Below are 18301 nucleotides of genomic sequence, written 5' to 3' on the forward strand. Positions count from 1 at the left end.
GGTCTTCAAGGGCGGGCCCTCGCTTGCCCATCCCAGCTATCTAGGCGGGGTACACCCGGGACCGGTCGCACGGAAACAGGAAAGCCGCACGGGATTTGAACCCGGTCCTCGCAACCGGGACCCGCTGCGCTAAGCGCTTTTCTGCTGATTCAGCTTTTTATGTCTTTGATTTGTTTAGTTTTGCACGACGGCCTCGCGGTCGGAGGGTTTCGGCTTTGAACCGAAAGGAATCGAACTTGCCGTTGTTACGCTAGCCGGCGACCGATCTCGCCGTAGTGGCGACGACTTGAGCATGGAGTTGTCCACTCCCGGGAACGAATTGTGCCCACTTCCGCTTTGATGTTGACCGAAGCTAAAATTGGTGCAGTTTCCCCCCCCATTTTTTTTTTCCCACTCCATCCAAATTTTCCAAATTCAGAATCAGTTTAATTGGCCGTGTGTGTAAAAAATCCCAGGAGGAATTTTTACGCCCTGGCCCGGCCAACAAAGAATGAGCTGCGCTTAAACCGACGCCGACGCCGGAGCGGAAAGGAGCCACGTTGCCGTCTTGGTCTTGTATTTGAAAACTTTGAGCAAAGAAGTCCGCAATGTCTCCGTTGGGACTTTTCAACAAAAGGAGGATCTCTCTCTACCGAGTGTTGTTCTTTCCTCTCTACCGAGTGTTGTTCTTTCCTCTCTACCGAGTGTTGTTCTTTCCTCTCTACCGAGTGTTGTTCTTTCCTCTCTACCGAGTGTTGTTCTCTACTCTCTACCGAGTGTTCTTCTTTTCCTCTCTACCGAGTGTTGTTCTTTCCTCTCTACCGGCTGTTCCTTCTTTCCTCTCTACCGGGTGCTCTTCTTCATCACCCGCGGCAGCCTTTCCAATACTTTTACTCGCCGCTCAGTACTTTGAGTACTTTGAGCACATCGAGTTCAGGAAAACGCCGGAGGCTGAGGCCACTTCATTAGGTACACGTGCAGGGGCGTGAAGTTTTCCATCTTATCTGCGTCTTCTGCCAATCAATGACTCGAGTCACGTCGGGCCGGTCCGGAGGTCGCCCGGCGCCGTTGCCGCCCTCGACCTCGCCCGGCATTTCCATCGTCTTCCTCCTCGCCGGCGGTCATGAAGGCGCCGCAGAAGAAGAAGAAGAAGACGCTCATCCTCGTGAGTTGCTCTCCGTTAGTCCGAGCGTCCGTAAGCGCGCCGTCGATACGGTTCCACGACGATGACTTTGCTCAGGATCGACTGCGTGATGAATGAAAATTAATTCTCCGTATCGTATCGTCGACGGATATGAAATATGGGAGAAAAAAAACTGGGGGGATACTGGCCGAAGAATACGTTGATCTCCATGTTCAAGAGATCAACGCTGCCAGGAAATGCTGTCAAAAGTCTCAGATGAAAAAGGAAATCATTTCCAATTTGTCTCCGGCATGAATGTGACCCTTGAACTCGACACCTGAAATGGAAAAGAAAAGAAACGGAAAAGAAAACAAAACAAGAGTGAGATCAGGACGAGGACCTCCAAATATTTACCCGGGGAAATGAATCTCGACTGGCGGCACGAGCGTCGGCCTCACACTTCTGAGGACTGCGGTCCGAATCCCGGGCACGTTCTCCCTGCGCCCGCCCGCCCGCCTGCCTGGCTGTTCTCCGGGTGCCAAAAACGTGCAAATGGTCGTCTGGCGACCCCTTGAGGGTCTATTTTCACGCTGTTGGTTTTGTTGTTGTTTTCATGTCCTTCAATCACGTTCCGATCTTTCCGCGCTTTCACTCGGTCCCGTCCCGTTTTGGACTTCTGGTTTTTGGCAGGCGGGGGTCTCGTCCGCGTGCCTGGTGACGCTGATCCTGGGCCTCGGACTGGGACTGGGACTGGACCGGCGGACCTGTCGAGACCAAGGTGCCCTCAAAGTCCTCCGAGCTGAAATTGCTGCCAATCATTGACTCCCTAATCGCCAGATAAGCGTTTTTAGATAAATAGTTGAGTCGTCAGTCCAATTAAAAGTAGTCTTTGAACGCAAATTTACGATGGGACCAATCATCGTCCAATCGTCGTCAGCTTAGGCCATAAATCCAACACAAATAAATCATTATGATCCCCTCGTAAAGATGATTTGGCCTCAGCGTTTGTCGTCCTCGCAGCAAGCGAGCAAAGGCCGAACAAACCTCTGAGGACATTTTTCATTTTTATTTTTAGCCTTCACCTCCACTGCCACAGATTGAATTTTTGGAATTGTCATGCAAAAAAAAAAAAAAACAAAAAGCCTTCTTTGCCCGCAAGTCACCTGACGTTTCGTCTTGTCGCCCCCAAGTGGCGGCGCAGACGTCGTGCAGGAATCGCTGCTACCGACCCTTCGACGGCGACGAGCCCGGCTGCAGGTGCGACGCCGCCTGCGACGAAGTCGGCGCCTGTTGCCACGACTACCACGACCTCTGCAAAGCCCCCGGTAGGCCGACGGCAGACACCCCCGCAAACGATCGACGCGAGGGTGACGTGTTGACGTGCAGGCGAACTGTGGGAGTGCACCCGTCTGCGCTGCGGCGAGACCAGGCTGCCGACGAGCAGGTGCCATTGTTCCGACGACTGCGCGGCCAATTCCGACTGCTGCAGCAACTACGGGCACGTGTGCCGGGGTGAGACGCCGCCGCCGCCTTTGAGCCCGCGCAGTGTGCGACTCCTCTGCGTCGGCAGGACACAGTCAGTGGGTGGAGGACGAGTGTGACGACCTGTCCCGCCCCTCCTGCCCGCATGGGTACCGTGACACACGCACGCACGCACGCACGGTCGCTCGCTAGCGCCTCCGCTGGCAGGCCGCGGTATGACCGGTGTTGTCTTCGCGCTAGCTTCCGGCGGCAGCCGCTGCTCCTGGTGTCTCTGGACGGTCTGAGAGCTGACTACCTGCACCTGTGGAAAGGCCTCATCCCGGTTCTCACCAAACTCAGTGAGTACTTTCCAATCTTAAAAGGCAGGCAGGCAAAGCCCCGACACCAAGGTGGGGAACAAGAAACAAAAAACGGAGGAATTTACCGCTTTTGGTCGGACTACTAACACTGAACAGCATCCACAAAGGTTGCAGTCCTCCCAACCAGATTTTTCACTCGCTCAAAGATGGTGGAACAAACAACGGTGTAAAACGCTGATGATGTCTCAAAGGAAGTACTTCTTGCCACCTACAAAGTAAATCACTACCTTTTTTTTCATTCCACTTTTGGACACCTCCTTCCTTGTCGGTCAGGTTTTTGGTCTAGCAGCCCCTGTTGCTGCGCGACTGTCAGCGCAAAGTCTCGGTGTCTCGATCTGTTGCCGTCATGTACGGCGCACGAGAGCGGCTTCGACGACCGGACCAAAAAATTCCTCGTACGCGTCTGACATACTCGGCCAATAAAGAGGATTCCGATTCGGTCCGAGTTGCACGGGATCCATGTTGAAGATTTGTGCGCTCGTGCCCTTTCAGAGAAGTGCGGGACGTCATCTTCGTACATGCAGGCAGCTTTTCCGAGCAAAACCTTCCCCAACCACTACAGCATTGTCACGGTAACGCAAACACCCACACACACACCCACAAGCATACTGTACGTCAACGCCACGCCCCCCACCCCACCCATCAGGGTCTGTACCCCGAGTCCAACGGTTTGATTGACAATGTTATGTACGATCCGGTGATGGACGCCATCTTCACATTGTCGGGTCCAGAGAAGGAGAACCCAGACTGGTACCTGGGACAGCCGGTGAGCGGACTAACGTCTGATGCGTGGCGGATGACGGACCGGGTTACCAGCCGCGTTATTTTTATAGATTTGGAACACGGCAATGTACCAGGGGCTGAAGTCCGGAACCTTCTTCTGGCCCGGATCGGACGTGAAAATAAACGGCAGCTTCCCGGACATCCACCGGCCGTACGACGGGTAGGAGCCTTTCCCCGCAGCTCGAACGGTGGCCGACCTCACCCGATGAGTCTGGCCGCAATTCCCGCAGGAAAATCCCCTTTGAGGAGAGAATCCTGACCGTGCTCAAGTGGCTCCAGCTACCGGACCAACAAAGGTGACTCCGCGAGACCGCCGTCCGCTGGCGGTTGTCTCGTCATGCGCTGTCCTTCCTTCTCCTCCAGACCGGACTTCTACACCCTGTACCTGGAGGAACCGGACAAATCGGGGCACAGCTTCGGTCCCGTCAGTGGCGGGGTACGTCTCAATGTCCGCAAAGTCTCTCGGTCTCGGACGTCCGGGCAACGGCGAAACCTGAATGGAATCTCTTCTCGTCACACGTTGAAGCGCGATCATTCATCGTTATTAGGAGGATACACGGAGACCATTTCTGTCATGCGACTGTCGCACAGGTGGCGCAGGCCGTAAAAGCCGTGGACAAGATGATGGGCCAGCTGATGAATGGACTCAAACAGATCGGACTTCACCGCTGCGTCAACGTGATCGTGGTCGCCGATCACGGTAACTGCGGCGGCGCTGCCGACGGCCTAACGTTGAAAACCGGGGAGTAGAGTTGACGCGGGTACCGTCCCGTAGGCATGGAGGAGACCAGCTGTGACAGAAAAGAAAACCTAGAGGAGTTTCTGGGGGACGTCAGCAATCTCGCGGTCACGGACGGACCCTTTGGACGCATCCGGGCCAGGAACAGCAACACACAATGTGAGCACCTGCTCAATAGCAGTATCACAGAGGGAGGAGCATCTCCGTATACTCTTCAACAGTAACAGGACTAGGAGCACTGACCTGAATCATTATCAGGTACAGACCGGGTTACACAAAGCCTAAACAGGAACAGTAATAGCAATAGAACCAGGAACACTGACCCAAACTAGCAACAGAACCAAGTACAAAAAGATCTCACCAGCAACGCGAACCCTAACCCGCTCAAACTTGTGACAATAACCGGATCAGACCAAGGCACAGTAACGCGAAAGACTAGCAGGAACAGGAATAAAGCCACCGTAGCAAGAACAGAACCCGAACCGGTATCGGAAACTCTAACTGGCAACCTTAGCAGGAACGGAACTGGTAACACTAGGTCTGAAGAGTAGCGGGAACAGAACTACCAATGCTACGCTTAACCACAAGCAGCAACGAGATCAGTGACGCGATGCGCGTGTGTGTGTGTCTTTCAGTGGATTCAGCCGGACTGGTTGCCAACATGACGGTAAACGCGTACCATATGCACCGTGTGGTGCGCTGAGCGCCGAAGCGCAATCTTTTGTCCGTCGTGATTGCAGTGCAAGCGGGCCACGCAGAAGCTGCGCCCGTACCTGAAGTGGCACCTGCCCAAACGGCTTCACTACGCCAACAGCCGTCGAATCGAAGACGTCACCATACTGGTGGAGCCCAAATGGCTGCTCGAGAGGTCGCCGTCCGTGCCGCTGGTGCTTGTGCTTGCGCCCGCGTCGCCCATTATCATTGTCGACATTTGCTTCCAGACTTCCGGGGTCGCTGCGGTTCTGCTCCGGCGGCCAACACGGCTACGACAACGACGCGGAGAGCATGCACGTGAGTACGAAAGACCGTCGGAGGCCAAGATGGAGCGTCGCGAACCCGAAGCTTTCCCCGTCCCCGCCAGGCCATGTTTGTCGCTCACGGACCGAAGTTTGTCGCCCGGGCGGAAGTTGAACCCTTCGCCAACATCGAACTTTACAACCTGATGTGTGGTCAGTGGACGCGCTCGCTGGTTGGGCGCAGCGACCTTTTGACCTGACCGTCGTGTGACCGCAGATGTGCTGCAGATCTCGCCCGCCGCCAACAACGGAACGCACGGTAGCCTCAACCACCTGCTGCGACAGCCCTTCTACTCGCCGCTGCGTCCGGAGGAGCAAAGCGCGCCTGCAGAGTGTCGCCTCGTCAGCCTGGAGCCGCCAAACCTCCTGGGCTGTTCCTGTCCCCACATGGTGGGTCGCTACGGGGCCGGACCCGCACCGGCGCCCCGTCACCTCGGGCCCGTTGCTGTGACCGTTTCTGCGCTGTGATTGGGGTTGCTACTGCGCCTCGTTAGCCGTTACTGTTACTTTTGTTGCTAGTGTGACTGTTACTAGGGCTGCGACTGTCCTGTTAGCGTTCCTGGGACTATTTTCTTTTTTTTTTTTTTTTTTTTTTTAAATAGGAGGGTTAGCGTTGATGCTACTGTTGCCCACGTTATTGACATTACTTTTGCTTTTGCTTTTGCTTTTGCTGTTCCCGGTTCAGATAGTTGCACTTGTAGCAGTCCGGTTACCATTATTGGGACCGTCGGTGCGACTGTTACCGTTCCAGCTCTTGCCCACATTATCTCTGGGACAGTTCGGTTACTGGTCCCGGTACACGTATTTGGACTTCCTGACCGGTTGCTGTGTTCCTCCGCAGAGCGCCGACGCCGTCACGGCCGCCAACCGTCGCCTCAACATGACGTCCGGTCAAGGTGAGCGGGCCTTCTGTCCCATCCCTCCGGTCTTCCCCCGAATGATGTTGGGGGTTGAAATCCGCGCTCGGGCCTTGCCCTTTTCCCGAGCTTTTCACCGCCAGACTGCCGCATCAGCGTACCGGCAACAAGCCGTCGACCGGCGGCCATTCCAGGGAGCTCTCCGGTCCACCGGAGATGAGGATTGGACGATTGGATTTCTTCCGGCTTCCGCTCCGCGTGCAGTTCTGCTCGTCGACGCTCCTCATCGTCTTCATTTTTCTTTGTCGGGCAGAGGCGGCGGCGAGGCGCAATCATCTGCCGTTCGGTCGTCCTCGCTCGCTGCGGCGCGGCGAGCGTTACTGCCTCCTCCACCAGGAGGCGTTTGTGAGCGCTTACAGTAAGGACCAGAAGATGGCGCTGTGGAGCTCCTTCAGCGTGGCTGCGCCGGTATGTCAACCGTTTTGACTTTACAGCAATGTGGGCGCAGCTGGCAAAAGTACTTGACCGCTGCGATTGAAGTACTGATACAAATCCTCAAGCAAAGAAGAAAATAAATACATTTTGACCGAATTGGATCGAGTGGCAGTTTTCATCACGTGATGCCCGCTTAGTGGCGGTTCAGCCCCCGCAGAGGATTGTTTTTCATTTTGACTTTTTGGGCGCAGCAAAGCCTTTTTGTGTATTGGCACTTTAACCCCACTTATTCAATCATTTTGCTGCGGGGGGGGGGGGGGGGGGTTTCCCCAGATAATATCTCCTTTCAATGCAATCTGAATGGGGCTCGATAACTTTGAGCGACTTGAGGTCGGGTCCGGGTCGGCCGCACAGTTTCGGACAAAGACAGAAGTAGAAGATGCAAACGTGTGTTTTGGAACGGCAGCGATAAGCAAGGCAGTACTCGTACTCGTACTCGGCGCCTCCCAGCCCAGGCCGGGTGACGACAGGCGACTTTTCTCCGTTTCGCAGAACAAGTCGGAGCCGTCGGCGCCCGTCCGGCCCGACTGCCTGCGGGCCGACGTCAGGATTCCTCCGGCCGACAGTCGCCCGTGCGACGAGTACGGCGACTTCCGGCGCGGCTTCCTGTACCCGCCCGGTACGCGTCGGCGGGACTCCGCGGCGAGCCTCGGCCCGACCTCGGCTGACCTCGCTCTCGCGTTGCAGGTCTGAGCCCCGACGAGGAGGAGCGGGGCGACGCCCTGCTGAGCAGCCACGTGGTGCCCATGTACCCCCGATTTCACAGTACGCCATTAAAAAAAAAAAATCCTTTATTTGATGATTTACGTCAATTGCAGGATTCCTCAAATCCAAATAAATCAGTCGGCCACAATTGAAACACGTAGCGTAAAAAAATGTCCTCCAGTACTCGAGGACCAGATGGCAAACGGCAGCAGTTCAGCCGATTTTTGATTGATACTCAACACGTTCAGCTATAGAAATGACTCGCTGAGCTGCAATTTTTTTTTTTTTTTTGCAGAGGATAAAGAATATGTGCAATTTTTCCATCTCAGGGATGTGGGCCTTCTTCCACGACACGCTGCTCAAGAAGTACGCGTCCGTCTACAACGGGGTCAACGTGCTGAGCGGGCCCGCCTTCGACCACGACCACGACGGGCGCCACGACCCGCCGGAGCTCATCGCGCGGTGAGAATCGCCGGTCGGGCTCTTCGGACCACTTTGTGCTTTGATGTCACGTGTCTAAAAAAAAAAAAACTGATGGCGTAGCGCTACGCACGCCTGCCTTTGGTGCGGACCAGCGCGGGATCGATTCCCGCTCAGCGACGGTGTCGATATCTGACAGGCGACCAGTTCAGGGTTTAATCCTCCTTTTGCTTGAATAATGACACGACATGACATATTTAACCCGTTTCCCCCGTGAGACAATCGCAACGGAGGCGGGGAGCACCCCAAACTGGTCGCCACGTGTACAGCAACCGTTTTTGGGGCGCGGGAGGAATCGGAAATCGGCTTTTTTTGGCCAAGTGTGGAAAGACACACGTGGAATTTTGCTGCCCTGGAACAAATCCCGGGTTAACGTAGTCCCCGTGGCTTTTCTTGGGGTACGCCGCTCCCCCCCCAAAGCGTACGGTCATCGAGGACTCTGAATCACAAACTTTCCTCCGTCGGACTCTTTCATTTTTGCTTTGTCGCCCGGGCTGACACTTGAAAAGGCGCTCAGTCGTATTTCGACCGACTTGCGCGAGTCGCTTTCAGATTGGCCAATGAAAAATGGTTCCAAAAATCAATTGAAGCCAAACTGCTTTTACATTTGGCAAAACTTTCTCAGCCTGGCTAAGATCGCCGTCAATATTTGTGGCGCTCCGCCCCCGCAGGCGGGCGTCCCCCGCCAACGTGTCCGTCCCCACCCATTACTTCGCGGTGCTGACCAGCTGCCGAAACGTCAGCCGATCGCCGGGCGAGTGCGACGGACGGTTGCGCGCCGTGGCTTTCCTGCTGCCTCACAGAGCGGACGGCGCAGAGAACTGCCAGGTATGGAAGCGAACAGAGACCGGAGGCCGCGGCGCTAAGCCGGAGATGCGCTGAAGCCTCCTTTGTCGTTTCGACAGAGCGCCGAAGCCGAAGAGTCTTGGGTGGAGGATCACGTCTGGTTCCACCGCTCGCGTGTGAGAGATGTGGAGTGGATCACGGGGCTGGACCTGTACCAGGACAGTCACAGACCGATCCACGAGCTGCTGCAGGTCAAGACCCGCCCCACTGCTGCCAATCAGAAACCATGAAGGAAAGACTGTTTGCCATTTTTCATTTTATTTCAAAAGTCAATAAAGAGCCAAAAGACTTGATCGAGATCCATTCATCCAGCAACCTGAAATTGGGGGTGGGAGAATTAGTCTTCAAAATATGTCTCCATTTCATTTCTCAAAACTCACCTTCCAGCTTGTCCTACGGAACAAAACTAGCATCTCTCAAGTCGGCTTGGAAATGTCTGGGACTCAACTTAGCCTTGGGGCCTTGGGGCCTTGGGACCGCGGCCAGTTTGGGTTCGTACCCCTGTCGCGCGTTGGAGTCGTACCTCGGAGGAGCTTGCCGCACTTTTCCAAAGCTCTGCAAAGCCTGCGGAGGTCGAGGGGTGTACCGCCGCCAAGCCAGAACCTGCTGCACTTTGGGTTCGTATCTCGGTAGCGCCTGCAGCGGGTTAGCGTACCTCTGAGGCCCTTTGGGTTCATACCTGGAGCGCGCTTGTGGTAGTTTTTCATAGCGCAGTTGCCTCAGATCCTGCGGCGGTTGAGCGTTGTACCTGGCCGTCAGATGTGCTTTCTCATAGCGCTGTGGCCATTTTAGTTCAGACCTTGGCGGAATCACTGGCGCCACCATCTGGATTCCCTGACTTGAGACGATTGCGCCTCCCCAGCGCTTTTGGAGAGTTTTGTCGTCGGCGGGATCGGTCTGATGTTGCTGCGCTAATCCAAGTCTGTAAATGGGAGCGCTGCCCGCGGGGCTCAGACCCTCCCGACCGCCTTCGGTACGCGCTCCGCCGGGCGACCGGTTCTGCTCAGAGACCCTTCCAAAGTACTTTGGTGGAAGGTGCGCGGCGGAACCTTCTGACGCCAGCGAAGCTCGCAGGCCGGCGGGAGCCCGATGAGGTTTGGGGCCGCGTGGGAAACTCTGAAGCGGCGCAAAGTGAGGCCCGAAAGCTGCAACAGTTCAAAGCAGACCCAAACACTTCAAGAGACAAACATTCCAAGCGTGGCATTGGAACTAGCGGAGGCCGAACAACCCACCGCTCGCATGTTGTCCAAAGACCAGCAGCAAGAAGAGCTGGAGCGCCAGAACCCTGAGCGTGGGAAGTAGAAGTAAAACGGGCTGACCGGGAGTCCAAAGGGCTTCAAAGTCAACCGAGAGCGCCGCTTACCTCAAACTCGACCACATTCTGCTCGCCTGCCGGTGGAGCCGAGTCGCCGCGAGGCTATTTGAAGTCCGAGCGCCTCGTCGGGTGCAGCTGTGTGGAGTCAGGGGGACCCGCGGGACCGTCGGGACCGTCGGGACCAGCAATTCCGCTTGATTGTTTTCACTGTGCGGCTAAATGTCGGCGTCGATTTGCGACGGCCGTCAATATTGACGACGCAACGGGCTCCCCCGGCCTCGGCCCGGCGAGTTGCCAGTGTGGGACCGGGCAAGCTGACAACCTGCGGGGCGTAGCGGCACACAGGCCTGCCTTTGGTGCGGGCGGCGTGGGATCGATTCCCGCTCCGTGACGCTGTCGATACGTGCCCGCCGCCTGACTTACTGCAGACCGGTTTGCGTAACGTTCGCCTTCGGCGCTCCCGTGACCTTTTTTAGGATAAGCAGCTTGCACAATGAATGATTTGAATGACATTCTCGAGACCAACGAAGAGTGGAAAAATTGTGCTTAAGGGGATATTTTTGGTGTGATGTTCCCAATTTCGGATTTTCATGAAAATCTGTCACGGCGTCATCTTAAAAATTCCAACTTGGCCCAATCAAACTTCACAATTTGAATGGGAAGCGGCGCACATTTCCCTCCAAATCGTTTTTCTCAGGGCAGCGGCGTGGAAAGCAAATGAAAGCTCTTCGATTCCACTTTTGGGGCCGTTTTTCAGATGCGCCAAAAGACAACCGGCGTCATTCGCCTTCGTCTGGATTTGTCTTTTTGCGAGGCCGTCGCAGAGAAATGGCAAACGGCAAAGTCGTTCGTAACAAAGTCCTTTACTTGTGCTTGCGGGCAACAAGCCGCCGTTATTGCGGTGGGTGTGTTAAATAAGACGCCAACTTAGCTTAGCATGAAGCCTGTGAGCCAAAAGCAAGAATGACCAAAAGTTGAAACACAAACATGTCCATATGTTTAGCCACGCCCACTGGCTTGTTTTCCAACAGGCGCTTTGTTCCGGCATGTTCCTCTTTTACGCTGGATGAACACACACACACACACACACACACACACATGCAATCAAATAACAATAATCTGTTGCGAAGGTTCAGTCGGTCGAGTGCCAGCCGGTCGGGCGTCAGTATTTTCGGTGTCTGCGTCGGGCGTCGTTTTTTTTGTTTTTTTTGTTTGTTTTTTTTCCTCGTCCGGTTTCAGTCGTCTGCCTCGAAGGTGCGCAGGTGCGTCTTGAGGCTGAGGATGCCGCTGTAGCTCCGGTTGGTGGCCCGGTAAAGGTCGAGTCCGGCGATTATCTCCACGTCCCGGACCCTGGCCGTATGGAGCTGGAGCAGCGCCTCCACCCACAGCTCCTCGCCGTCGGCGCTCTGCGCACGGGAAGCGGGTCAAAGGGCGCGCCGCCTCGGGGAAGAAGCGCTTCCTCCCGGCGCCGAACGGAACTCACGTCGCAGGTCTCGCTGTTGTCATCTCGGTGAGGAATCAGGAAGGAGAAGACGCTCAGGTCGCCCCCGCACTCGTCCAGGCTTCGGTTGGCCTGGCGGCAGCCGGTCACCACGGTGAAGAAGTGAGTGGGCACGGGCGGCGTGCCGGGAGACCACCTGCACACCGCCACGGTTACTCGCCTGAACTGCCGCCGCCGCCGCCGCCGCCGCGCCACGCCACACGAGCGCACTCACTCTCGGATTTCCTCCAAGGTATCTCGGCGGCCGTCGTAGTTGTAGTCAAAGACGGGCCCGGCGAGGACGTTGACGCCGTTGTTCTCCTGTGCGTATCGCCTGAGCAGCGCCCCCTGCAGGTAACGCCACACTCCTGCGGGCACACGTCACGTATCAGACAAAGAGGCGGTGGGTGGCACGCGCCGTCCCAGGGAGGACACACAACGCCGCCTTTGTCCCTCCCGCTCAGCGACATCTCGGCCGGCCGGCGCCGGCGCAACCTGTTGAACTCACTCGTGAAGGCGGGAAACATGGGCACGCTGTTGGTGATGAGCGACGCCTCGTATCTGGACTCGGGCGACGACGCCAACTCTGCGGACAGGAAATGGCAAATAAAAAGAACGAGCGGTGGACGCCCTCAGCGCCCTCCTTTACCAGGCGGGAACAGGAAGCCGTAGCCCAGGAGGCGGTTCCGCTTGTAGGCGCTGCAGCTGGGGCCGTGCTCGGCCGACACCCGCGGGTCCGTTCGCGGGCACGGGTCGCCGGCAGAACCTTCCGGGGGAGAAGTCGGGTCCTCCTGGGGAAAAAAAAAAAAAATGCGTAGTCACCTTCCCCCGTGGCCCCGCCCACTTTTCACCTTCTTCCTCCACCGCCAAAGGTCGTAGATTACCCGGTTTCGCCTTTGACCTTCATCCTCCTCCCCCTCCAATCAGAGGGGAGAAGCTTCCGAGCCAAAGGGGGCGTCGGCCCGACGGCGTACCTGCGGCGCCAGCGTGAAGGACGTCCACAGCGGCGTGGCCACTTGGCGGCTGTACGCGCTGATGAAGTCGGAGTGATGCAACAAAACGTAACGGGCCTCGAACATGACGGCGGGGCGGCCGAAGGGCAGCTGCGTCACGTCTGCGGGGCGAAAAAAAATAAGGGAGGGGGGGGGGGGGCGTTGGCGACGGCCTAAAATGGCAAAGCGAGCGGTCGCCAGCATTTGTTGGATTCAAGTTTGGCAGTGGCTAAAACCGGATCGCACCTCACGTTGTCAAGCGGCTTCGTTGAACCGCGGTAAACATCCCAAACAGATCAATGACATTTGCCTGCTGCACGTCTTTCAAAATATGAAAAAATGCACCAAAATGAAAATTCTTGACCCTCCACACGCAAGCCCGGAAAACAAAACGCCAGAAGAACTCATTAGGAGTTAAAAGTCCATTTCTGGCCCGACTTTTCATTTTCTTTCAATCACGTCCAGAAGGTTACCGCGCAAAGAAGAGATCCGTTAGCCAAGCCGCTTATCCTCACAAGGGTGACGGGAGGCCAAAGGCAGATTCCACCCGGGGGGGGGGGGGCCCAGATAACAACACTGAGCGGGAATCGATCCCACGATGCCCACACCAAAGTCAGGCACGCGTGCCACTACACCATCAGTGACGAGGTAGAAGCCGGTAAAAAAAGAACGAAAAGACGAGACCGATTGGACCACAACGCGCGAGGCCACATCCCCGGAACTCTCCGACAGCGCCGGCAAACTGTTGGGGGCTGACTCTGCGTCTCGCAAAAAGTATCGACAATACAATGTGATCAAATATTCCTCAAATCGATACATGGCATGAGGGGAGAAGTTGGTGGCGACCAAAGGGGCCACGTCAGGTCTGACGTCGGTGGGCGAGGGTCCCGCCAAAGTTAGGGACGCAGCGGATTTGGCCCTACGAGTTAACGTAAGCTGTGACGTCTTCGAGCGTTAGGGGACGGACACGTCGGGGACCGAGGGCCGAGGTCTCCGGGCGACGTCCGTCTTACTGTAATTGTCCAGGCCGTCTCGGGCGGGGCTGAAGGCCTCCGCGTTCCGCTCCACTTTGTTCTGGAAGGAATCACAAAGACGTAAGACGTAAGCTGCGTCGTCCCCGCCCGGCGCCCAGCGCCACAGCCCGGCTTGACCTCGTCATCGCAGCTGCAGCCGAGGTCGGAAGCTCCCGGCGCTGCCGCCGCCGGGTCCTCGTCCCGCGCCGGCGGCGCCACTTCCTCCGGCATGACGGGCTGGAAGGGCGGGGACTTCAACATGGCGTTCAGGCTCCCGTGCGTCCCGTTGTTCGGCGCCGGCTTCAGGCCCAGCAGGTCTGCGTCGCGAGGGACGGCAGAGTCAGAGGGCGCGTTCGGACCCGCCCGCGCCCGCCCCGACACTCACCGCACATGACGTTATAAAGCTCGATGTTGTCGAACTCCGGCACTTGAGCGCGGAAGCGGAAGCTGGGCCCGTGTCCGATGAAGATGGTCTACGCCGGGACGGGGAACTTGGTCAGGACGCGCATTGAAAAGAGCCGGCGGAAACCAGGGAAGCTCACCCTCATGCTGGCGATCTTATTGTCGAAGCCGTGGTCGCCGAAGAAGCCGCAGCGCGTCCGCATCTTTTCTGGCATTTTTCTACAGGCGACAACGGAGAGGCGCGCGTGAGCGAGACGAAAGTGCGCGATAGCCGAAATGGCGCTTTGTGTCTGGCCGACGCGTGACGTGGAGGCCGCGTGACGCGCTACCTGGCCACGTGCCACTTCCTTTCCATGAGCAGGTGCACGTCCTCGATGCGCCGGTTGTTGGCGTAATGGAGTCGCTTGGGCAGATGTCGCTTGAGGTAGGGCGTGAAGTGCTGCGTCGCCATCTTGCACTGCGCCAGCGACACCACGTCAAGGCCGCGCCGCGCTCGCCGGGGGGTGCTGGGCGCCCTTTACTCACCGTCAGGTTGGCCACCACCTGCTGAGGGTCGTCTGTGGGATGACACGCACGCCGGCTGTGAGAATGGGGTGGGGGTGGCGACGCGCGGCAGGAAGTAGAGGCAAAGCAAGCAGGAAGTAGATGGATAGGGGGGAAGTTTAGCAAGAGGTAAATGCGGAGGAATTGGACGTGTCGTGCGACAGGAAGAGGATGCCAAGTCCGAGCCGTCCAGAACAGGAAAAGCAGAAGCTCAGCGGGGCAGCGAGCGGCCTCGCAAAAACTGGGAGGTGACTAACATGAAGCGGACTTGGCGTCTCGAGGCCGTACGCGGCCCAGCGAGCCCGGGATGAGGATGATGTCGTCGATGTTGAGCGGGTAACTGCTGAGGAACTCGGTGCGGTCGCAGTGCGCCTCCTCCATGCCTGCGGCGGGCACGGCTTTGCGGTCACCGCCGTCCGGCATCGCGGCAAAGGGGGGGGGGGGGGGCCTCACCGTGGTCGCCCACGACGATGACGTTGACGCAGCGATGGAGGTTCATCTGCTTCAGGCCGTTCATCAGCTGACCGATCACGCCGTCGAGCTGCCGCAGCGTGTTGTCCAGCTGCGCGCACACGCACGCAACGCTGAGGTTCTACTAGATTGCGGTTCTTGTACATTGGACTCGTCTGCTGTGCTGCGTTTTCAACGGACTGACGCCACGGCCCCGAGCTCACCTCGCTGCTCAGGGGACCCCAACGATGTCCAAAGGTGTCAGGCTGCTCCGAGTGCACCGCGTACACGTAAGGCCTGCGTACACAGAAGCAGAACACAGCCTTGCGTTAGGAGCGCGCACGGGAAGACGCGCGCTTGTGTCTTGGACCTGTGTTGGTCGGGCAGCTTCAGCCATTGCAGGATGGTGAGGATTCGTCTCTCCAGTTCGATGACCCTGCAACAAAGTCGACGACAGCATCAGCGGGGGGGGGGGGCGTCGGTACCCGGTACACCGTCAGTCCCGCCGTCCCGGTACCAGGGCCAGAAGAAGGTTCCGGCTTTGACGCCTTGTTCCTTAGCGGTGATCCAGATCTGCGGACGGGACCAGCGTGTGGCAGCGAACGGCAAGTTACGTGCGAAAGCCCGCCCCCTCGCAACTCACCGGCTGCCCGCCCCACCAACGATGGTTGAGCTTCTCCCGGGAACGCAGGCTGAAGGTGGCGTTGAACACCGGATCGTACATGGTGTTCCCCACGATTCCGTGAGATTCTGGGTAGAGACCCTGTCCGGTTGACAACATAGGAGGTCACACAGCGCCACCTCGGGCGTGCTCGAATTCACATGGCAGAATGTGACCCGGCACCGACACGACCTCCGGTCCGGACCGCGGCAGGGACTCCTGCTGCACGCCGCGTCGGAGCCCGAGCGCAGCCCAAAGTGTGCTCCCGGGGCCGGTAAGAACCCGCCGGCCCGTAGCGGGTGCCGGTGTTGACTAACCCTACACATTAACAGACCCCGTGACTCACCGTGGCCAAAGTGTACAAGTTTGGGAAGGTCTTGGTCGGGTAGACGGGCCTCATGTACGGAGCGGTCGTCCCACACGATCCTGATGGGGGAAACCCGGTCGGCGTTAGCGTAAGTCTGCGGACGGCGTAACCCCGGCGTGAGGGGCGGGGCCGACCTACTGAGTTTCTGGATGTTGGGAATGACGGACGCGCCCTTCTTCAGGTAGGACGCCCGGAAACCGTCCACAGACAGCATAATGAGCGGCGGCCGGACGAAACTGCCGGGCCCGAGAAAGCGCACAAATACTCGTTTCCCTTCCGCCGATCGCTGACGGGCAGGAGAGCAAGTCCAGGCCGACTCACCCGGCGGGACACTCGGCGCTGACGATCTCCTCGCAGTCTCCTTGGAGCCAGGACTCCTCGCCTGGACAGCAGCAAACACGGGGGAGCGGATCAGGAAACGGAAAGTGAACCTCGTCAACCTCGTGTGCGGACCTTCGGCGGGCCAGGAAGTAAATGTGTGGCAAGCAGGAAGCAGTCAGCAAAAGGCAAAAGTGGCCCCAGGAAGTGCGCCGGTACCTTGGCAGACCGCCTTGTAATTGGAGCAGCAGTCTCCTTTCTCCAGGCAGTCATCTGTGCAGTGACACGCGTGCTCGTCTTTCCTCCCCTCGCCGCAGCGCTCCGGTCGGCACTCGAAGCGTCCCGCTGGTGACACGGGCGGCCGTCAAGATCGAGATGGACTGGTGCGCTGCGTCGGTTGTACTGACCGGTTTTCAGACAGTGCTGGTCAAAGTCCGAGCAGCAGCTGTAGTAGGTTTTACACAAGTTGTCGCAACGACACCCCGGAGGCTCGGCTTCCTCCAGCTCGAAGCAGCGACCCTTGCACGAGCCCGACGAGCTCACCCACTCCGACACCGCTGCGGGGATGCCGCGGACGGCGACCGGAAACACAAGGGAACACGGCACAAGGAAGCGGTCACGGACCGCACCGCAGACACCGCAGGTACCGGAGTCGGCCACGGTAGACATCGGGGTCACGTGGAACCGGACACAAAGATCGGGACACGGTAGACGCCGGGGGTCGCGTGGGACGTGACCAGAGGGGCGCATGAAACCAAACACGGGGGACGCGAGGAAGCAGGCGGGAGACAACGGGGACACGAGGGACCCCGCCGAGGACACACCAAAGGCACGAGACGGCGGACGAAGGGAACGGAACGAGGGCCCGACCGCGGGGGGGAACACCACGGGAACAAAGAAGCCGACACAGGGGACGCCGATCCAAAGCGTTCCCGTGAGCGTTCTCACCTTTGCCGTGCGTGGGCGGGGCATCTCCGGCCTCGGCGGGTCGACTGGCCTGAAAGACGTACGCCGCCGTGATGTCACGGCGCCACCCGCCCAACGCCAGCAACAACTGCACACCCAGAACACAAGCGGGGACCTTATCGCGACGGGCAAAAGCGCTTCAGCGTCATCCTCGTGGCTTTAGCGGGACTTGGCGGCGTGAGAGCAAAGAAAGAAAGAACGAAAGAAAGAAAGAAAGAAAGAACGAAAGGCCGACTTACCAAATAGTTGATGAGCATGTTGCTCGCTAAGACAACAAAGTCAAAAGTGAAAAGTGTCCAACGTCCGCCTGGAGAAGTCTCTGCGCCTGTGCAGATCGATGCCAGACCTGCTCTCTCTCTCTCTCTCTCTCTCTCTCTCTCTCTCTCTCTCTCTCTCCCGTCTTCCTGCCCCCGCTTGTGCCCCCGCTGCCCCCCCAACTATGTCATTGTTTGTCTTTTTCAGCCAATGAGCACGAAGCGAAGGGGGGAGTCGGGTGTGTGTGTGTGCGGGTGGGGGGGGGGGGGGGCAACACATCTGATGTGCTGGATCCACCTGACACATGACCTCTGACCTCTTTCTTTCTCATGTGCCGATCAAACGCTTCAAACTTGACCAAGTTCACTTCCGGAATGTTGCGTTCTTTGCTCTTTTCAACATTGTCATTGTCCTCATCTTACACAGACCCCCCCCCCCTCCGCCGACCACCCCCCCCCCCCCCGCATCCCCTCCCCACCGACACACACACACACACACACACACACACGCACACGCACGCGCGCGAGCCCCAGGCCCGGATTATCTCGGAAAGCATCAGCCGTCACCTCGGGCCGGGCTTAGTGCCGCCGTCCCGGCGGGAAGGTCGAGAGTGCGGCGCACCTGGGCTGTCGCCGGGCACCCCCTGCGCCGCCCCCTCACCACCTCTTGCCGCCT

General features: G+C 57.9%; 2 protein-coding genes across 5 annotated transcripts; one reads left to right on the top strand and one right to left on the bottom strand.

The window, feature by feature from the left end:
* Nucleotides 1-500: 500 nt before the first annotated feature.
* On the top strand, nucleotides 501-9157 carry LOC133503110 (ectonucleotide pyrophosphatase/phosphodiesterase family member 3). 4 transcript variants are annotated; one of them, XM_061824333.1, is made up of 25 exons: nucleotides 999-1144; nucleotides 1793-1880; nucleotides 2293-2427; nucleotides 2489-2614; nucleotides 2673-2733; nucleotides 2825-2922; nucleotides 3436-3515; nucleotides 3590-3709; nucleotides 3777-3886; nucleotides 3957-4022; nucleotides 4090-4162; nucleotides 4318-4426; nucleotides 4502-4624; nucleotides 5101-5132; nucleotides 5206-5333; nucleotides 5407-5476; nucleotides 5547-5634; nucleotides 5699-5871; nucleotides 6323-6377; nucleotides 6652-6806; nucleotides 7326-7452; nucleotides 7521-7598; nucleotides 7868-8000; nucleotides 8690-8846; nucleotides 8924-9157. In XM_061824333.1, the coding sequence occupies exons 1-25, from the start codon at nucleotides 1103-1105 to the stop codon at nucleotides 9092-9094; spliced, it is 2598 nt and encodes an 865-aa protein (XP_061680317.1). In that variant the 5' UTR covers nucleotides 999-1102; the 3' UTR covers nucleotides 9095-9157. The 4 variants fall into 4 exon arrangements, 3 of the variants coding, with proteins under 3 accessions (XP_061680309.1, XP_061680326.1, XP_061680317.1); XM_061824325.1 differs by lacking the exon at nucleotides 2673-2733 and having other exon boundaries at nucleotides 501-1144; XM_061824342.1 differs by lacking the exons at nucleotides 2673-2733; nucleotides 8924-9157 and having other exon boundaries at nucleotides 501-1144; nucleotides 7834-8000; nucleotides 8690-8898.
* Nucleotides 9104-17751, bottom strand: LOC133503123 (ectonucleotide pyrophosphatase/phosphodiesterase family member 2-like). Its single transcript, XM_061824349.1, has 28 exons — nucleotides 17611-17751; nucleotides 17354-17459; nucleotides 16813-16962; nucleotides 16625-16750; nucleotides 16409-16469; nucleotides 16226-16323; nucleotides 16067-16146; nucleotides 15703-15822; nucleotides 15577-15632; nucleotides 15430-15495; nucleotides 15284-15356; nucleotides 15063-15171; nucleotides 14867-14992; nucleotides 14592-14623; nucleotides 14396-14523; nucleotides 14207-14285; nucleotides 14050-14137; nucleotides 13803-13981; nucleotides 13665-13725; nucleotides 12634-12773; nucleotides 12309-12450; nucleotides 12168-12245; nucleotides 11895-12027; nucleotides 11663-11816; nucleotides 10228-11585; nucleotides 10097-10149; nucleotides 9245-10009; nucleotides 9104-9180 (listed from the first exon to the last, which is right to left on the bottom strand). The coding sequence occupies exons 1-25, from the start codon at nucleotides 17626-17628 to the stop codon at nucleotides 11415-11417; spliced, it is 2574 nt and encodes an 857-aa protein (XP_061680333.1). The 5' UTR covers nucleotides 17629-17751; the 3' UTR covers nucleotides 9104-9180; nucleotides 9245-10009; nucleotides 10097-10149; nucleotides 10228-11414.
* Between the last annotated feature and the right edge of the window lie 550 nt (nucleotides 17752-18301).

Source organism: Syngnathoides biaculeatus, chromosome 1 (genome assembly GCF_019802595.1).
Source record: "Syngnathoides biaculeatus isolate LvHL_M chromosome 1, ASM1980259v1, whole genome shotgun sequence".
Classification (NCBI taxonomy): domain Eukaryota; kingdom Metazoa; phylum Chordata; class Actinopteri; order Syngnathiformes; family Syngnathidae; genus Syngnathoides; species Syngnathoides biaculeatus.

Excerpts from the sequence above, each read along its gene's own strand:
- LOC133503123 (XM_061824349.1), bottom strand. Across the intron at positions 14,993-15,062 it reads CATCGTCGTGGGCGACCACG|GCATGGAGGAGGCGCACTGC; the intron begins GTGAGGCCCCCC and ends TGCCCGCCGCAG. Across the intron at positions 14,524-14,591 it reads AGGTGGTGGCCAACCTGACG|TGCAAGATGGCGACGCAGCA; the intron begins GTGAGTAAAGGG and ends TCGCTGGCGCAG.
- LOC133503110 (XM_061824325.1), top strand. The coding sequence starts at position 1,003 with ATGACTCGAGTCACGTCGGGCCGGTCCGGAGGTCGCCCGGCGCCGTTG. Across the intron at positions 5,872-6,322 it reads GCTGTTCCTGTCCCCACATG|AGCGCCGACGCCGTCACGGC; the intron begins GTGGGTCGCTAC and ends GTTCCTCCGCAG. Across the intron at positions 8,847-8,923 it reads ACGGCGCAGAGAACTGCCAG|AGCGCCGAAGCCGAAGAGTC; the intron begins GTATGGAAGCGA and ends TCGTTTCGACAG.